This window comes from Chlamydotis macqueenii, chromosome 2 (assembly GCF_036417535.1).
Source record: "Chlamydotis macqueenii isolate bChlMac1 chromosome 2, bChlMac1.mat, whole genome shotgun sequence".
NCBI lineage: Eukaryota > Metazoa > Chordata > Aves > Otidiformes > Otididae > Chlamydotis > Chlamydotis macqueenii.
The window spans coordinates 87305762-87320954 of record NC_141557.1 but is presented as its reverse complement, the minus strand read 5'-3'; the positions used below and the strand labels follow the sequence as shown (position 1 = coordinate 87320954).

Here is a 15193-nt window from a genome sequence, read left to right as displayed (position 1 = left end):
CCAAATAATAAAGGGTGCCTACCTTCTCAAAGGCAAAAGATTAACAGTCCATTTTCACCTCTGTTTGACTATTTAAGGCGAAGCCCTTCTGTGACTTTAGCAAAGACAAATACTTTTTTTTTTTTTAAATCTTGCAGTCTCATGATTTAAATTTTTCTTTCTTCTCCACTTCTCACCCTACCTGCCCCTCATAACACAGGAAATTCTGCTCATATATATTATTCTTCCTATGAAGCTTAAGGCAACGTAAGTTATTTTTTCTTGACATTTTGGGACTACCATGGAAAGTCAGATTTGACTTTATAGTTAGGGCATCTCATACTGCTATACTTCTTCAGTTTTACTTAGAAAACTAACCAGTAAATAAAACATGAATGATTCTGAAAACAAAAGAAAAAAGCGAAAACATTTCCCTAACTAGAGACACCAAAAGAGACTGCATTCTTTACTTTTTTCAAGGTTACATTTATATGACCCCCAGTAAGGTTTTTGATGGATTAATTCTTATAAACCACCATTTGCTTTTTTTTTCTTGCATTCTGTGTAGTGGATCATTTTTAAACTTCACACCAAATTGCTGACACTAGAATCCACTATATGTCTAATATTCCTTTTAGTCCTCCATTTCAGAAGAAGATTATATGCACTGATATTACTTCTTTTTCTCAGTACTTTAAAACCTCTTTAACAAAATATTCATACAGCCGAGCTATCTCACACAAATGCTCCAATATGTGAATGAGGATTCTGCATCAGCTTTTCAACAGCGATAGGAAACATAAATTAACTATTTTTAAATAGGGAGCTTAGTGAATTTGCAAAGAGGGTTATGTGCTCCTATGTGAAAGCATATCAAATAATTCCAGTTTTGTGAGCAACTGCCTGAAAATTTTTGAAACTTCTGACTGAATATCTTTTCATGCTTTAAATAAAGTGAACATACTTCATTTTTAGATTAAAGCAGGATTATAGGTGTTGGTTTTCTAGATACAGTAACAGCCAGATACACTCTTTGAACTTCTGCTGGCTGATATCATTCAAGGCTATGAAAAGACTTAGATAAGTTAGGCAATGATGAGAGATGTGGGTCTGTTGAGTAACTCACGTTTTTCATATAGCTTGTATTGATTGGGATGGAGACACACATTTCAGCTGCGGGAAATGAAATTTTTGCTAGTAAGAGGTGCATCCACAGTGGTATGACATTACCAAACCAGTAAATTCACAAAGCCACACTATCTGAGCTCCCACGTTGAAGATCTGAGCCATATACAATGTCTTCACAAGCACCAACATGTAAACAGCCTTTTACAAAGAGTATTGGAATCTGCCACTACCTTCATAAATAACCTGAATGTACTAAAAATGAGGTTGCTTGTGAGTAAAGGAGCAATCACACAGAAGAGCCTCCTGTTGAGCACTGCGCAGATGTTGCCTACGTAACAGTCTCATATCTGACCTGGGGCCTGGTACTCCAGCCTACACAACGGGCAAAGTAGCTGTAGTACCACAGGATCTAGGGAGAGATGTAAGTTTCCTTTTGCTCTCTAATCCATAAAGGAAATGAGAAGTTCAAGTACTATCTCTAATAAAGCCTGCTTCTTCTCACTACTTGTGCAGCCTCCTAGCTGGCATGTTATGGAAGAAACACCCAGACCCCCGGATGAACTGCACAAAGAGCCACCAATGAGGCTACTCTGAGCTAGCGAACATGAAGGCATTTAGGATCTCCTGGTACTGTCTTATTCTTCAGAAATGTTCACAGTTTGGAGATTAATACATCAAGCTGTAACTTGCAAGTTTTCTTATGCATCCTAGAGGGAATCAACAGGTTGCATAAATTTGTACCAGCTGAGGACATAGTCAACTCCTCTTAATTTTAAATGTAAGTAAATCGCTAACAGAGTTAGCATGTCACCTCTACCGTTTCTTTTCCACTTTTCCTTCTGGAGATTGATTCAAAGCCCAAAGAGATCAAAGTGAGTCTGTCCTTCCTCTGCATCAGATAGCTGAAAAATAAAGGTACAGTCTATAGCTGCTTCTCTCCATCTAGAGCCTCTCTGACAAAGCAAAGTAAGAACTGCATTTTGGGGCTGACCTCTTTCTGGACCACTCCCAGACTGCATAGGGGCTTCACCAATTTCAAATGAAAGATAAATCACCTTTATCTTCACAGAGTAGTAAATGCTTCATGGATCTCTCACAGTAGAAACTGTTATAAGTAACAAGGTTGGAGATTTTCATAATGTAAAATGAAAGGCCCATTTTTAAGACTTCAAATTCATTCACCTTTCTGATGTTTCATATGATGTAACAAGTATTGTTGAATGAGAAAAACTCTGTTCTGCAATCTTCAGGATTAATAATTTTACTTTCAGCTGAATTTCACCAGCAGAAAATAAACATGCTACGTAATGCTGTCATAAGGGGTTCTGATAGGGAGACTGTGAAGCTACACCCTGCCCTTTAAGCTGCAAGGACAAACCAGTGTGTATGCTGGTAAATGAGCTCAGTGTTTGCATGATCTTACATTCTCAGACATGAAGAATACAACCCCATCTGCTGGAGTATTCAGGCCTAAATATTATTATTTCAGAATACTGGAATAGACTGAGTTACGACATCTGAAGATACAAAATAAGTTATAATTAAACACAATGAAATAATATGTTTGCCTTTTTTAAGGCTTGTGAACATGTTTTTTTCAAGGTGAATGTCAGAGACTTTGAATTACTTAATGCCTTTTATTTGGTGTCCGTAATATTACTGCAGAAGTCTTCTAAACCAACAATTGAATGAGGAAGAGATGAGGAAAATAGATAATTCTTAATATCACCATCAATTAATATTCCAATTTAAAAAAAAAATTAAGCCCCAATCTAATATAACCTGAGTAAGAATAGGGCTGCCTGACACTACCTCAAAAAAAAAGCAAAATCCTACCACAGCCTAAGAAATTAAAAATTACTATAATGCTCTGAGACTCAGTAAAAACAAAAGCCAGTAGATAAAAATCATTAATTTGGATGGAGTTCCATTTAATTACACTCTGATGGCTAAGGACTGCTGCCAATTAGCTCAGCTAACAAATCAATCTCACACTCCTCAACAGTTGCTGCCATAGTGAAGCTATAATGGCAAAAGCACAGATTACTTATTCAGGCTTCATCCATCCCTCAATTTACTGAGGTTGAAGTAAAGAACACTGAAACAAAACTCTGCTTCATGTTAACCATCAGGTCTACGTGTGAGTACACTTTTTTGGTATAAAATGTGTAAACACAATTACTATGTTTGCACTGTACCATTTTTAATTACAAGTGGCTAAACCTAAAAGAAACAAAATAAATCAGAGGGACAATTTGTTCTAAGCTGATTAAACACTCACTTACAGAGAGGAACATTGGAAATGCAATTCTAGATCGGACATGCTGTCCCTGGTTATTGTCAAAGGACAGCACAGAAATAAGTGGACTGTCCAAAGCACAGCTCTCAACCTTATTGTCAATATTCAGAAAAAGATTTAAAACTTTAAAATGTGATTTACTATGCTACCTAAAACATATTTTTTTATCTATTATAATTCCAGCTCATCCTGATATCCTGCACAATTTTAGTTGTGTGGGTTTTATTTTATTCTTAATATTCAAGCCTCAACAATTTCTTGCAACAAGTTACATCATTCAACAATGCCCTGGATAGATATTAATTCCCTTAATTGGCTACATATTTCCTTAAAATTCAGTTTATTACAATATGGAGTGCACAGAAATTCCAGTTTTCCCTCTCTATACCTATGATTAATTTATCTACCAGCCCTTCATACACTTGAACCCTGCCTACTCTGATCTATCAGAATACCAATCATTTGTCTGTCTTTGGGACGTTTTCCTGGGCTCAGCTCACTTCCATCACTTGCCCTACCCTTTAAGAAAAGTAAGAGTGGCTACAGAACAATTTTACCCAACAGCTCTATCATATTTCTGAGGTAAATTTCAATGCTATACTTTATGCACCTTTTTTTCCCATGCTGATTGCAATTGCATAATGACTTAAGGTTGTTACTGAACAGCCTACAATAAAATTGAGGTTCTTGCATACTTACAAAAATGTATCTTTGTAACAGAAGAGACTTTGAAAATTTGTAGGTGAAATCATAATGAGCTTCCATGACTTCAGTCATTGATCCAATGATGTCAGATAAATTCAGATCCAAAATAAGCTCAGCTTTGAAGCAGTGGAGAATCATAGAGTCATAAAGTGGTAAATAGTTTGGATTGAAAGGGGCCTTTAAAGGTCATTTAGTCCAACCCCCCTGCAAGGAACAAGGACATCTGCAACTCGATCAGGTTCCTCAGAGCCTCGTCCAACCTGGCCTTGAATGTTTCCAGGGATGAGGTATCAACCACCTCTCTGGGCAACCTGTTAAATCACATTACTTGCAATATGTGAAACAAAAAGTGTGATTTCAACTAGCTTCAGTCCAGACTGTTACAGTCATCCCTTCTGAGATCAGTTTATATGAATCTCTAGACTACTCTTTTTTGTCTCTACGAGAAATACCTTGCTGAAATATCCTAAAACGGAATCTACAGTTTTCACTGCTGCACAACTTTTCTGGCTCATAGCTAGTATAAACAACTCACGCACCAGGGCCATTCTCCTGTCTTGTTCCTTGCTGTGCTTCAAGGTGACAGCAGGAGTTTCTGTGAATTTTATGTCAAGTTCACGACTTTGCAATTATTACACAACTCACTTCACTTCTATTACTTCAGCCCTCAAAGACATACAGTGGCTTCTATATGACATGTAGATCAAGCTTTATATTGATGATGCCCCACATTTTCAGGTCATCAGCAAACTTAATCCAAATCTGTTTGCCATAATTACTAAGAATACTAAGTAAGATCTGTCTAAAGTAATTCCTTTAGGGAATCTAGAGTAATTTTCCAATAATCTGACGTTTCCCCTTCCAGGACAACCCACTGGTACATCCATTTAGCTTTATCCATCTTTTAACTCTTACACTTTCTTGCTAGTATATCACTTTAATGATGACCCTTTTTTGTAACAGTGTATCACAAATTCAATATGATATACTTTGAAGATGCTCCATTTTGATGGTCAGAAACCCTTGTTATCATCTTGAGGAACAATATCAGAAAGGTATGAAGTGATCTACACTGGTAAAATCTTAAGAGATTTCACTCCACTTTCCATTTATATCTGAATTATTTTTTACCCTATTCAGCATTTTGAAAATCAGAGATCAGGTGAAACAGTCCATCTCTACCTGCATCACATTTATTTTCCTTGAATTTGGATATGAGGCTTGTTGTCTTTGTTTTCCTTTCTAAAAACTAAACAAAACAAAATATTAAATACAGCTCTAGTCTTTCCAGTACTCCAGGACAGAGATTACTTTGTTGTTCCTTCTTCCTTCCAAATTAGTGGCCCACATAAGTCTATTATATTAACCATTTATAAATTGGTGCCTGTCTATAGTGTAGTAATTGCTATAAAAAAATTGTCATATTTTTAATTTTAGCCAGGTGCTTTCATGGGTCAAGAAGGATTATTTTGCATACACAAAATTGCCTACATCATTTTTATTTTATTCCTTACCTTCTTTTTGGCACCTGAGACTGGTTGCAACTGAAGACAAGATCATTACTGGACTGAGCCAGGACTCTGAGACGGTACAGAAAATACTAGACGGACCCTACTCCCACGACTGCTAGATGGAGGATCGGAAGAAACTTCCTCCCAGAACACATTGGTAGAAACACTGGGTGTTACATCCGTTGTTCTTTTCTTGGCTTAAATTCCCCTGAAATACATTTCAATTGCCACAAAATTACCCATTCCCTGAGTCTGCTGAAATCTCTTGGTATTATTATTATTATTATTATTTTTTTACAGTTCTCCCTGTTTATGTCAGCTCTGATTTCACAGAAATACTACTTACGTATTAAATAAAGCTACACTACACATAAGTAGATCCATAAGCACTGGAACTAATGAAGCCTGATTTCCTCTAATTTTATATTTCAAGTCTTTTAAATTTTCCATTCTCTCATTTCCCCTTTCCATATCTCCTGCTAGTAGTACTTAGTAGTTAGTAGTCGTACTGCTAAAAATTAAAAGCCATGCAGTGGCTAGTCACAAGCCACATGTGTGCCAACACATACACTCATTGACCAGCACCTGATGCCACTTGGACCAAATAAGGGATTCAGCTGCTACTTGATCTCTCATGGTTGGAACTAATTTAGGTTTCTACCCTCTACTGGGACACTATTTTTCATGCAACTTGTTGCAATTCCATGTTGTCATCTAAGACCACCCTCCAAACAAACACAGGTATAATAGGGGAGTGAGTTCCTTACTCATGGGCAGAAGGGTAAGAATAACTGGCAGACTACGATATGATCCCGTAAGCCTCATTACTTGATGAAACTAAGCTAAAACCATATCACCTACTTTTTGTTTTGATTTTTAGTGTTCAATGACAGAGTTATAGGTTACTTTCCAGATATAACTGAATATTCCAAGTTCACAGCAATGAAAAAAGCTCAGGCTGGATGAAGTACAGTTCCCCCGGAAATATCCTCCAGCTACGGAATCACTCATTAATCCATTCTAAGATTAGTGCAGCACAAAACATCATCACTCAACATCCTTTCCTCCTAAATATCTTTCTCTTTTAACATTCATATTAAAAAACCCAGCTGAGTCAAAGGGAAGTAAAAGTTCCTGTCTTGTAATGCTGAGCTCTTGAGCTCAACACTGTGCCTGAATGAGGGAGGTTTCAGACATTTCTCCTTTCTGTGGTTATGAGATACAGCAATGATCACAATTCCAACACAGCCTCGTATCGCCAGGTGTAAGGTATTGCATCTAAAGTAACAGCAACAAAGACTACATCTACAGCATGGGAGCCACTGAAAACTGCTACAAATAGCAGTTGCTGTGACAGGATGCACTCCAGTGAACTTGGTGTTTTAGGAAACTGTGGGAAATTTTGGATGTAGCAAATCGAGTCTCCTATCTCTGATCAATACGACTCTCTAAGTAGATGAAGGCACCTGGCTATCACCTGGCTTTGAGGGACATATTGGCTGTTCCCTACATCCAAAGCCCTGAGTAAGCTTGTGCACACTTACAGAAAAATTTATTTCCTTTGTTTTTTTTGAATAAGATTCGGATTTCTGAATCAAACACACATCATCTCTATCACACATATACATATGTCCAATGCAGAGCTCTTGAATGTGAGAATACTCACTTTGGAGAACCCTTCTAACTAGATTTGAAAGAGATTTCAAAATGGCTGGCATTGGTCCACAATGAAGTTATCATACGTAACTTGGAAGTCCCTGAAACAGTTTGTTATAGGAACCTCAAAGCAGGACTGCAGTCAGTGTCAATTGCCACAGGTTGAACTGAATTGCTGAACTGAAATGGAATACAGACAGTTTTCCTGCAGCTAACAATTTATTTCTTGGCTTTAAGTTATTTTAAAAATTACATGCTTCTCAAAAAACGGATGCTTCATACTGCTCTGTTTTAATCAAGAAAGCAAATAACTTGCAGCTTAGCCTCTTTTAGAAATTAAATAAATCAAACAGCAAAATGATCACTGGATGTGTAGCTAAAGAATACTGTAAACACTTCATATTTGGATACATATGCACACCAGTTCAACCAGTTTATATTTCACATTTACCTTGATTATGCATGTAAAGTTGATAACTCATTTTACTGACAAAGTTGAGCAGCACATGTACCATTAATCAGCATGTGTTAGCATTTTCTGAAACTGTTTCTTGTGAATTTTTTTTTGTTTTACTCTCTTTAATTACTTAGCATTGCTTATAATTGCAACAGCATATGCAGCATCAAAGACAGACTCTACTTTGCTAAACTTTTTAAAAATACAAGAAACATCTAATACTTAATAGAGTTTACATTATAGACAGAAAAAAAAAGGGCTAGAAAAGGAAATGAGCATGAAGTAGGCAAATGTCATAGAAAATACAATTTTTTTATACTTCATGCTTCTGAGAATACATTTTCTAGTTAGCAAGAGAGTAGTATTATTTTATTTTTCTTTAACTCAAAGAGGTCAAATGGAAAATTAAAAAGTATTATTAAAAAACATAACAAAAATCTTCTTTTCTGGTCTCTTTTCTCTAGTTTAGGAATTCGGAGTTTGTTTTGTGAGATGGCAAGTATTTTAAAGGCAGACTCTGTCCTTTCTGATAGGCAAAGTACTTTGGAAAAGCTTCTATCTTCAAATTCCCTTAAAAAACTTAATGAAAGAAAACATTTCTGATTTTTTTTTCCAAAACTTTGTTTTTATCTTGTGTCATCACAGGAAATTTAGAATACAGATAGTTTTTCTTCCCAAAGTTTCATGTTCAGCACAATTCCAGAACATTGAAATAATAATAATAAAAAAAAGATTAATATGACATTAGCAACTCTTTCTAAGAAACAAACAAAATTCTTCCTTTTTTTTTAATTCCACAGCAAAACCCAACATGCTTTGTTTTGGTATACGGGAAGTATATACACTTTACCAGTCTCCCATTACAAAAATAAAAATTAATGCATACGTTAGCATGTCTGAAATGAGAACACAGAAAAATGTATGTAAAGCACGTCACCCAACTTGAGCCTCAAACTATATTTCTTATTCTAGCAATAATTCTTGTAAAAAGTTATTTTTTTATTACTAGCCTGAGGCAAATTCAGCTGAGATTATGCTTCTCAGGGGAAAAGAAGCATTTTCTGAAGCAAATGTACAACTTATCTGAGTATGCTGTAAAAGCTGAAGATATTTGTCCTCTGAGCCACATTAGCACAGTCCACAGAATTCCACAGTTCCTTCTCTAGCGTATGTATCACCTGAACACATTAGAGTAATACCTGTTTTGTGATCCACTTAACCTTTCTATTACCAGATTTTAGCTGCTCTTAAATTTGCCTGTGATGATTCTATCTCTTATTAGACAATTTCCAGCATTCTTTACTAACTTTGATTAACAGAAAGACCTTGAAAGTCCTTATGGCTCCAGATTTTCATTTCAAGCTTCATCTTTTTGACCTTTAGGAGTCTCTGTGGTCTAATTCTTCTATATCATAACGATTTATGGTTTTCTATATTCGGTGTAAATGCTTTCAGTCCTAAGTCTCTGGCCATCTGTTTTCATGTATTGAGTGCACTTCCGCATGAGACACATCTTTAAATTATCATAATGTTTTAATCTCCTTGGAATATTTATAGGCCTCAAAAGATTTATTATTATAATAATTATTAAGTTATAAGATGCTGACTTTGCAATAATTGCAGGGAACTCTCTACTGAGTCCTGATAAAAATATTCAAGGGTTTTGGTAGATTTTTGCTTAAGACAGATAAAGCCAAGGAGGCAACTGATCAGAAAATGCAAAAAGCAAAACAGGCAGTAGTCATCTGCTGTGATATTACAGACTAAGAGCAATAGAACCAAGCTAAAAGCAAGGAAAAATGCTTAGTAAAAATTATGGAGTATAAACCATTAAGAAGACACAGACAACAGCCAAGAATATGGTAAAAGCTGCAAAATGAGAACAGCTGAAGAGTTTAGGATTGGCGATACTGCAGTCTCACAGCCTGGCTGCAGATTGGAAAGCAGAAAAGGTAGGTTCTCCTACAAGGTAAAATCTGGTCCCCTGATACTACTGGCAAGCAAGCTGTAAGATTTCCCTTCTTAAGCCTTATAAAAACTGCCATTGTTGTTTTTCTCCCCTGACTCCTCATTGAAAAATGGTTCCAAAACCAAAGAATCTGCATAGTTGAAAGGGGTCCCAAGACAGCATTTAGTCCACCCTACATCTCTGATGTGTCAAAAATTTCTTATCATTTAAAGATGAAGTGAAGCCTAACAGTTATTATCGTCTTAAATGGTATGTTCTCCAATTCTCTACGTACACATTTTTCCCCACTTTTTACAAACACAAGTCTTGACTTTACAGACCGCAGACTCTGAACTATCCCGCTGCAGAAGACCTATGGCAATTTATGGCATTTAAACATTGTGAAAGTTTCCCAGAGTTTATCCTCAGTGAAGATAAATAAGAAACCTGGAGAGTCTCCTTTCAGATTAAAGCCATCATCCAATGGTTGAAAGAGAGAACTGGGTATTTTAAATCCTTGAGTCTATTCTCAGCTATGCCTTTCATTGACTTTGTCAAAGTTTGGCTCAGAACATCTTTTACTCCAGATCAGATATCCGGTAGACAGGGTAGATTACTACCACTTTCATTGCAGCTTTTCCCAAAATGAATTAGCTTTTCAAGTGCTCTGAGATACCTGGAATAAAAGGTTTTAAAAACAAATAAAAGTCAGTAATTATCTTCTACCACTGAGGTTTAGCATCACTACAGCCAGTAAAGATGGGAAATTAGTAGTAATAAGGCATAATATTTTTTCCTTAATTCACTACAGTAAAAATCCATAATTCTAATTGTATGGAAAGATATATACCTACAATAAAAACAAAAGCTTGGTTGAAGCAGAAGCAGATGAATAAACAAGTTTTCTTATTCCTGCTCCTCATTCATTAGAATTTTATTAATATAAATATTTCAACAATTACAAGAAGGCATAAAAATATTTCAGATTGCTTTTTCCTACACTAAAAAACCAAACTCTTCAAAGGAAAAAAAAGTATTTTCTACTCCAGCTACACCTATGGACAAGGTCCTATTGTGGCTGCAAAAGTTTTTACTCAAAAGACATAACTTCGAGGTTCAAATTCACTGGAACTTAAACAGAACACAGATTTTATACTTGGGTCCTTTGTCTTGCCAGGGTTTATAGAGGATTATACCACAGGTTGGTTTCCATTGGTGCCTAAATATAAGCAAGACAACTATGTATGCCAAAGCTAAGTGCTTTTCTGAAATCATCAACTTAATTATTTTCTAACTAATAAAACAAAACAAAACAAAAACATTTCCATTGCTGAACTGATAACTGTTTTGTGACACAGCAGAGACAATGTGGTAAGACTGGTAATAAATTACAGAACTCAGTAATGTTAATCTCAAGACAGATACAATTAAGAAATTTTTGCACTAAAGGTTTTCCTACTTTCCGCAGGGAGCTTCCTGAGAAAATCAGAGCTATGTATTTTTCATTGCAGACCATGAAGATTCTGTGCAAAACAAAATACTGCTTTCTTTCACAAACAGTATGGGATAAACAAGGATGACTGAGACAGAAAACTTTCAGCTTGTGCTCTTTTCTATGCTATTCAGGAAGGTTTAACAATAGATCTAGACTACAGGTCTGGGTTTGTTTTGGTTTTTTTTTTTTGTACCATTGGGGGATGACAAATATTTTGGAAAACTTGGTATAATTCTAAGTTATTAGGTTACTTCTCAAAGTTCAACTGAAAGAAAAGAACAAACCTGTTGGATGTTTTCAATCTACTGAAAATGCAATTCTACCACCAGGATAAATGTTAAAAAGAGAACAAATCCTGGGAAAATGCACAAAATCTTAAAATTAGAAAAAGGTAATAAATGATCCTTTCTTTAGTATTGAATTACTTCCAGTCTAACAAATAGACCACAGATGATGACAAACCTCAGAATTAAGCCTACTCTCCAAAATGAAGGCATGTAAAAATTGGTTTAATATGTGAAAAAAATGTCTTTTTCTTCTACCTCTTTCATATATTGGAACAAGATTGAGTACATGTTTCTTAGTGTGCAACATTAGGCCTGGGCATTAAGCACAACATGGCTAAAACCGAACTCCGATTTTTCCTTTGAGCCGTGCTCATTCTTGGTCACTGGGGAGATTAACACCACCATCTGTCATTCACCAGCAGAATCTGTCTTCTGCAGCTTTGACAACTTCAAATTTTCACTCAAGTTATGCTTTCTACATAATACACCCTTTGGTCACAATCCATCACTAGAATTCAAAGTATCGTGAAAAAACACTTCAGGATTCATCTTCTGATGTTCACTTACACTTGCTAAGACTTTGCTTCAGCATCTCATTGTCCTGCAACAGTGTCTTTTCCTCTGGCTTTGACAGTATTATCCATTAAGGAATACTGACACCAAGGTTATCTTCCCAGTGTACCGCAGTGAACGTATCACCCTGCTCTCTTTATATCTCTGCTACGTTTCTCTCCTTCACCCAAATACTATTATGCATCATCTCATTCACCTTCAAGAAAGTAATATCCCATTTTGACGTTCTCATCACATAAAACCTACCACCTATATGTCTCAAATATAAGAAAAAGCCCCTATATGCTTTCCCATATGTTTCTCTTCATAAATTTGGTATCCATAAAGCACTTCTATTCATTCAAAATTGTCCCGCTGCTGCTGTGCTAAGATCACTATCACTATTCAAGCTTACTTCAGTACTTCCTGGTGGTTCCACGTATTCCCTTATTGGCTTCTTATGTATTTACATTTTAAACTTATCTTTTTCTGTGCTGTCCAGCACCTGATGCACTAGAGTCCTGGGCTCATTGCAAGAGTTCCTATGTACCCTGGTGATAAAAATAAAAAACACCATAAACCTGCCAAGGACACATCCACATCTGCACCAACCTTGCCTCAGGAAGCTCATATTCTAGATGATATTGTGAAAAAGATGAATTATATATATTTCTGACTGATAAACTGTGTGAATTTCAGCACAAAGAAACAACACAGAGACAAACACACTCTGGTGATTCATGCTTGGGGTAGAGCATGCAGACATATGCAGATGCCCTATGGACATAAAGACATCCATGGCATATGGCCATAGATATTTGCTGAAGGGAAAGCTGAGAATTACTCACCACACTGCAGCCAGGACAGTCAGGACCATTTTCACACGTCCTGCGCCGTGCCTGGATCCCTCCTCCGCACTGAGCAGTGCAGCGCTCCCATGGACCCCAGCCTGTCCAAAACACATGAGGAGGGCACAACAAATGCTCATTGCAGTACCTGTGAGAAGAAGTAAACAAGGAGGCAAAAAATCTATTTAGTACCAAGACAACTCCTGCAAAAGTCCTTCATTTGCATTATTCAGACAGATGTTTGTACAGGGAAATATTTTATACCAAGGGCCCCTCTCTATTCATAAAGCACTGAACTAACAGCTGTCACACTGCACAGTGTTTAAACATTTGGGTTTTTTTTTTTGCATGGGTGAAGCATTTGTTTGCTTTATTCAGTGCCTTTATACAATCCATGAGATAAAACCATGCTATTGTACTGTGAGCACGTAAGCAAGGTTGACAACTACTTTATTAAAAACAGTTGTGGCTATACATCTGGGGCAGAATTGAGTCAACCATGTGGAAGGCAGCAACTTATGCAGGCAGCCTTTTATCAGTCTCCAGCTAAGCACTGATCAGGATCCATCTCTCCTCTTCAGACAGCTAAATTTGCTTTTTTTTTTCCTACAGTATCTCCACTTTTATGGGTAAAACAAAAGCTAAAACATTGATTTTAGGCATAAAGAACTGTATCATTTTTATAATGTTATTACTTTTAAAGGGTGTTTTTATCCATTATAATCTTTGAAGGATTTCCCAGTGGGCTCCAAACTGATTCAGAGGCCTACTAGTTTCTTGAGGGAAGTACTACTTTACTGCTGAGCTGTCATTATTGTAACAAGAGATTCAGACATATGTGAGGATCCCAACTTTTTGTGAGGTTTTTTATTTTTTTTTTGTAAAAACCTAAGATTCCTGATATTTTGAGCATGCCATCCAATAACTGTAGCTGTAGCCTATGCTGCCACAGTAAGGACCCTCTACATAGGTTCAAAGGATTTGGGCCACCAGCAAGTGTGACCGGGGCTTTTAAAGAGACCAAGCTGTTTTTTCAGATAAAGTAAAGCCACAGCATGTTCAGAAAACAGATGACCCTGAAGGAGTGTTCTAATATTTTGTGGATGCAGCTCCGTGGCTTTTGTTCCAACTACTAACTGTCCTGAGCAAACAAATAAATCTGTTACAATATTTCCTATTTTTTTTACACCAGCCACCCAAAATCCACTGTCTTCTCACCCTTCTAACAAGTTTCCATCACCTTGCACTCTCCTGCAATGAAAACTGGCTCTAATACTTCAGTAATTAATTTCCTACAAAAAGAGAACTGATGATATAAAGTGTTTTCATTTTCAATAAGAACAACTATAACCACATTTTTTTTTTTGTGGAAAGCCCCAACATCCTCAAGCTCTAATTCTTCATCACCAAGGAATTCGTACGTTCAGAATTCCATGGGAAAAAAAATAATGTTTGTGTATGTTCGATACAACAGTAATTTATCACATGTGTTGGAGCCTATAATTCAGAATTTGTCCCTAGGTCTGAGCAACTCCATCAAAATTTAAAAGGTTGGGAGTGGGGTAAATAGGGGAGTGACCTTTAGTTTTGTGTTTCTGTATAGTTAAGGAAACTATTAACAGTTGGTATTCACCACGTCTGCTGTGTACTAGCAGATTGAGCAAAAAAAAAAAAAACCCCAAACCCTCAATATTCATGAATCTGCCATCTCAGAATTATTCAGTACATGATTTGGGTAAATGTTTTTCAACAGTAGCTTATACATAAACTACCTTCTTTTCCTCCTGCACATTCAATATCATAGAATCATAGAACGGTTAGAGTTGGATGGGACCTTCAAAGGTCATCTAGTCCAACCCCCCTGCAAGGAGCAGGGACATCTCCAAGTAGATCAGGTTGCTCAGAGCCTCATCCAGCCTGGCCTTGAACGTTTCCAGGGATGGGGCCTCCACCACCTTTCTGGGCAACCTGTTCCAGTGTTCTATAACCCGCATTGTAAAAAAATTTTTCCTAACTTCCAATCTAAATCTACTCCCCACTATTTTAAAACCATTACTCCTTGTCTTATTGCAACAGGCCCTACTAAACAGCCTTTCCCCATCTTTCTTGTAGGCCCCCTTGAGGTACTGGAAGACCACTATCAGGTCTCCCGGGAGCCTCCTCTTCTGCAGGCTGAACAGCCCCAACTCTCTCAGCCTGTCCTCATAAGAGAGGTGCTCCAGCCCTTTTATCATCTTTGTGGCCCTCCTCTGGACCTTCTCCAACTGGTCCATGTCCTTCTTGTGTTGGGGGCTCCAGAACTGGAACCCAGAACCCAGGATGCGGTTG

General features: G+C 36.9%; 1 protein-coding gene across 4 annotated transcripts in view; it reads right to left on the bottom strand.

Annotated features, from left to right (window-relative positions):
- Nucleotides 1-15193, bottom strand: part of SEMA5A (semaphorin 5A) — a 331427-nt gene that overhangs the window by 60476 nt on the left and 255758 nt on the right. For all 4 annotated transcript variants that reach the window (XM_086740401.1, XM_086740400.1, XM_086740399.1 and 1 more), the window contains one exon: nt 12866-13013. In XM_086740401.1, coding sequence (XP_086596527.1) covers nt 12866-13013 — 148 coding nt within the window. The remainder of the gene's footprint in view (nt 1-12865; nt 13014-15193) is intronic.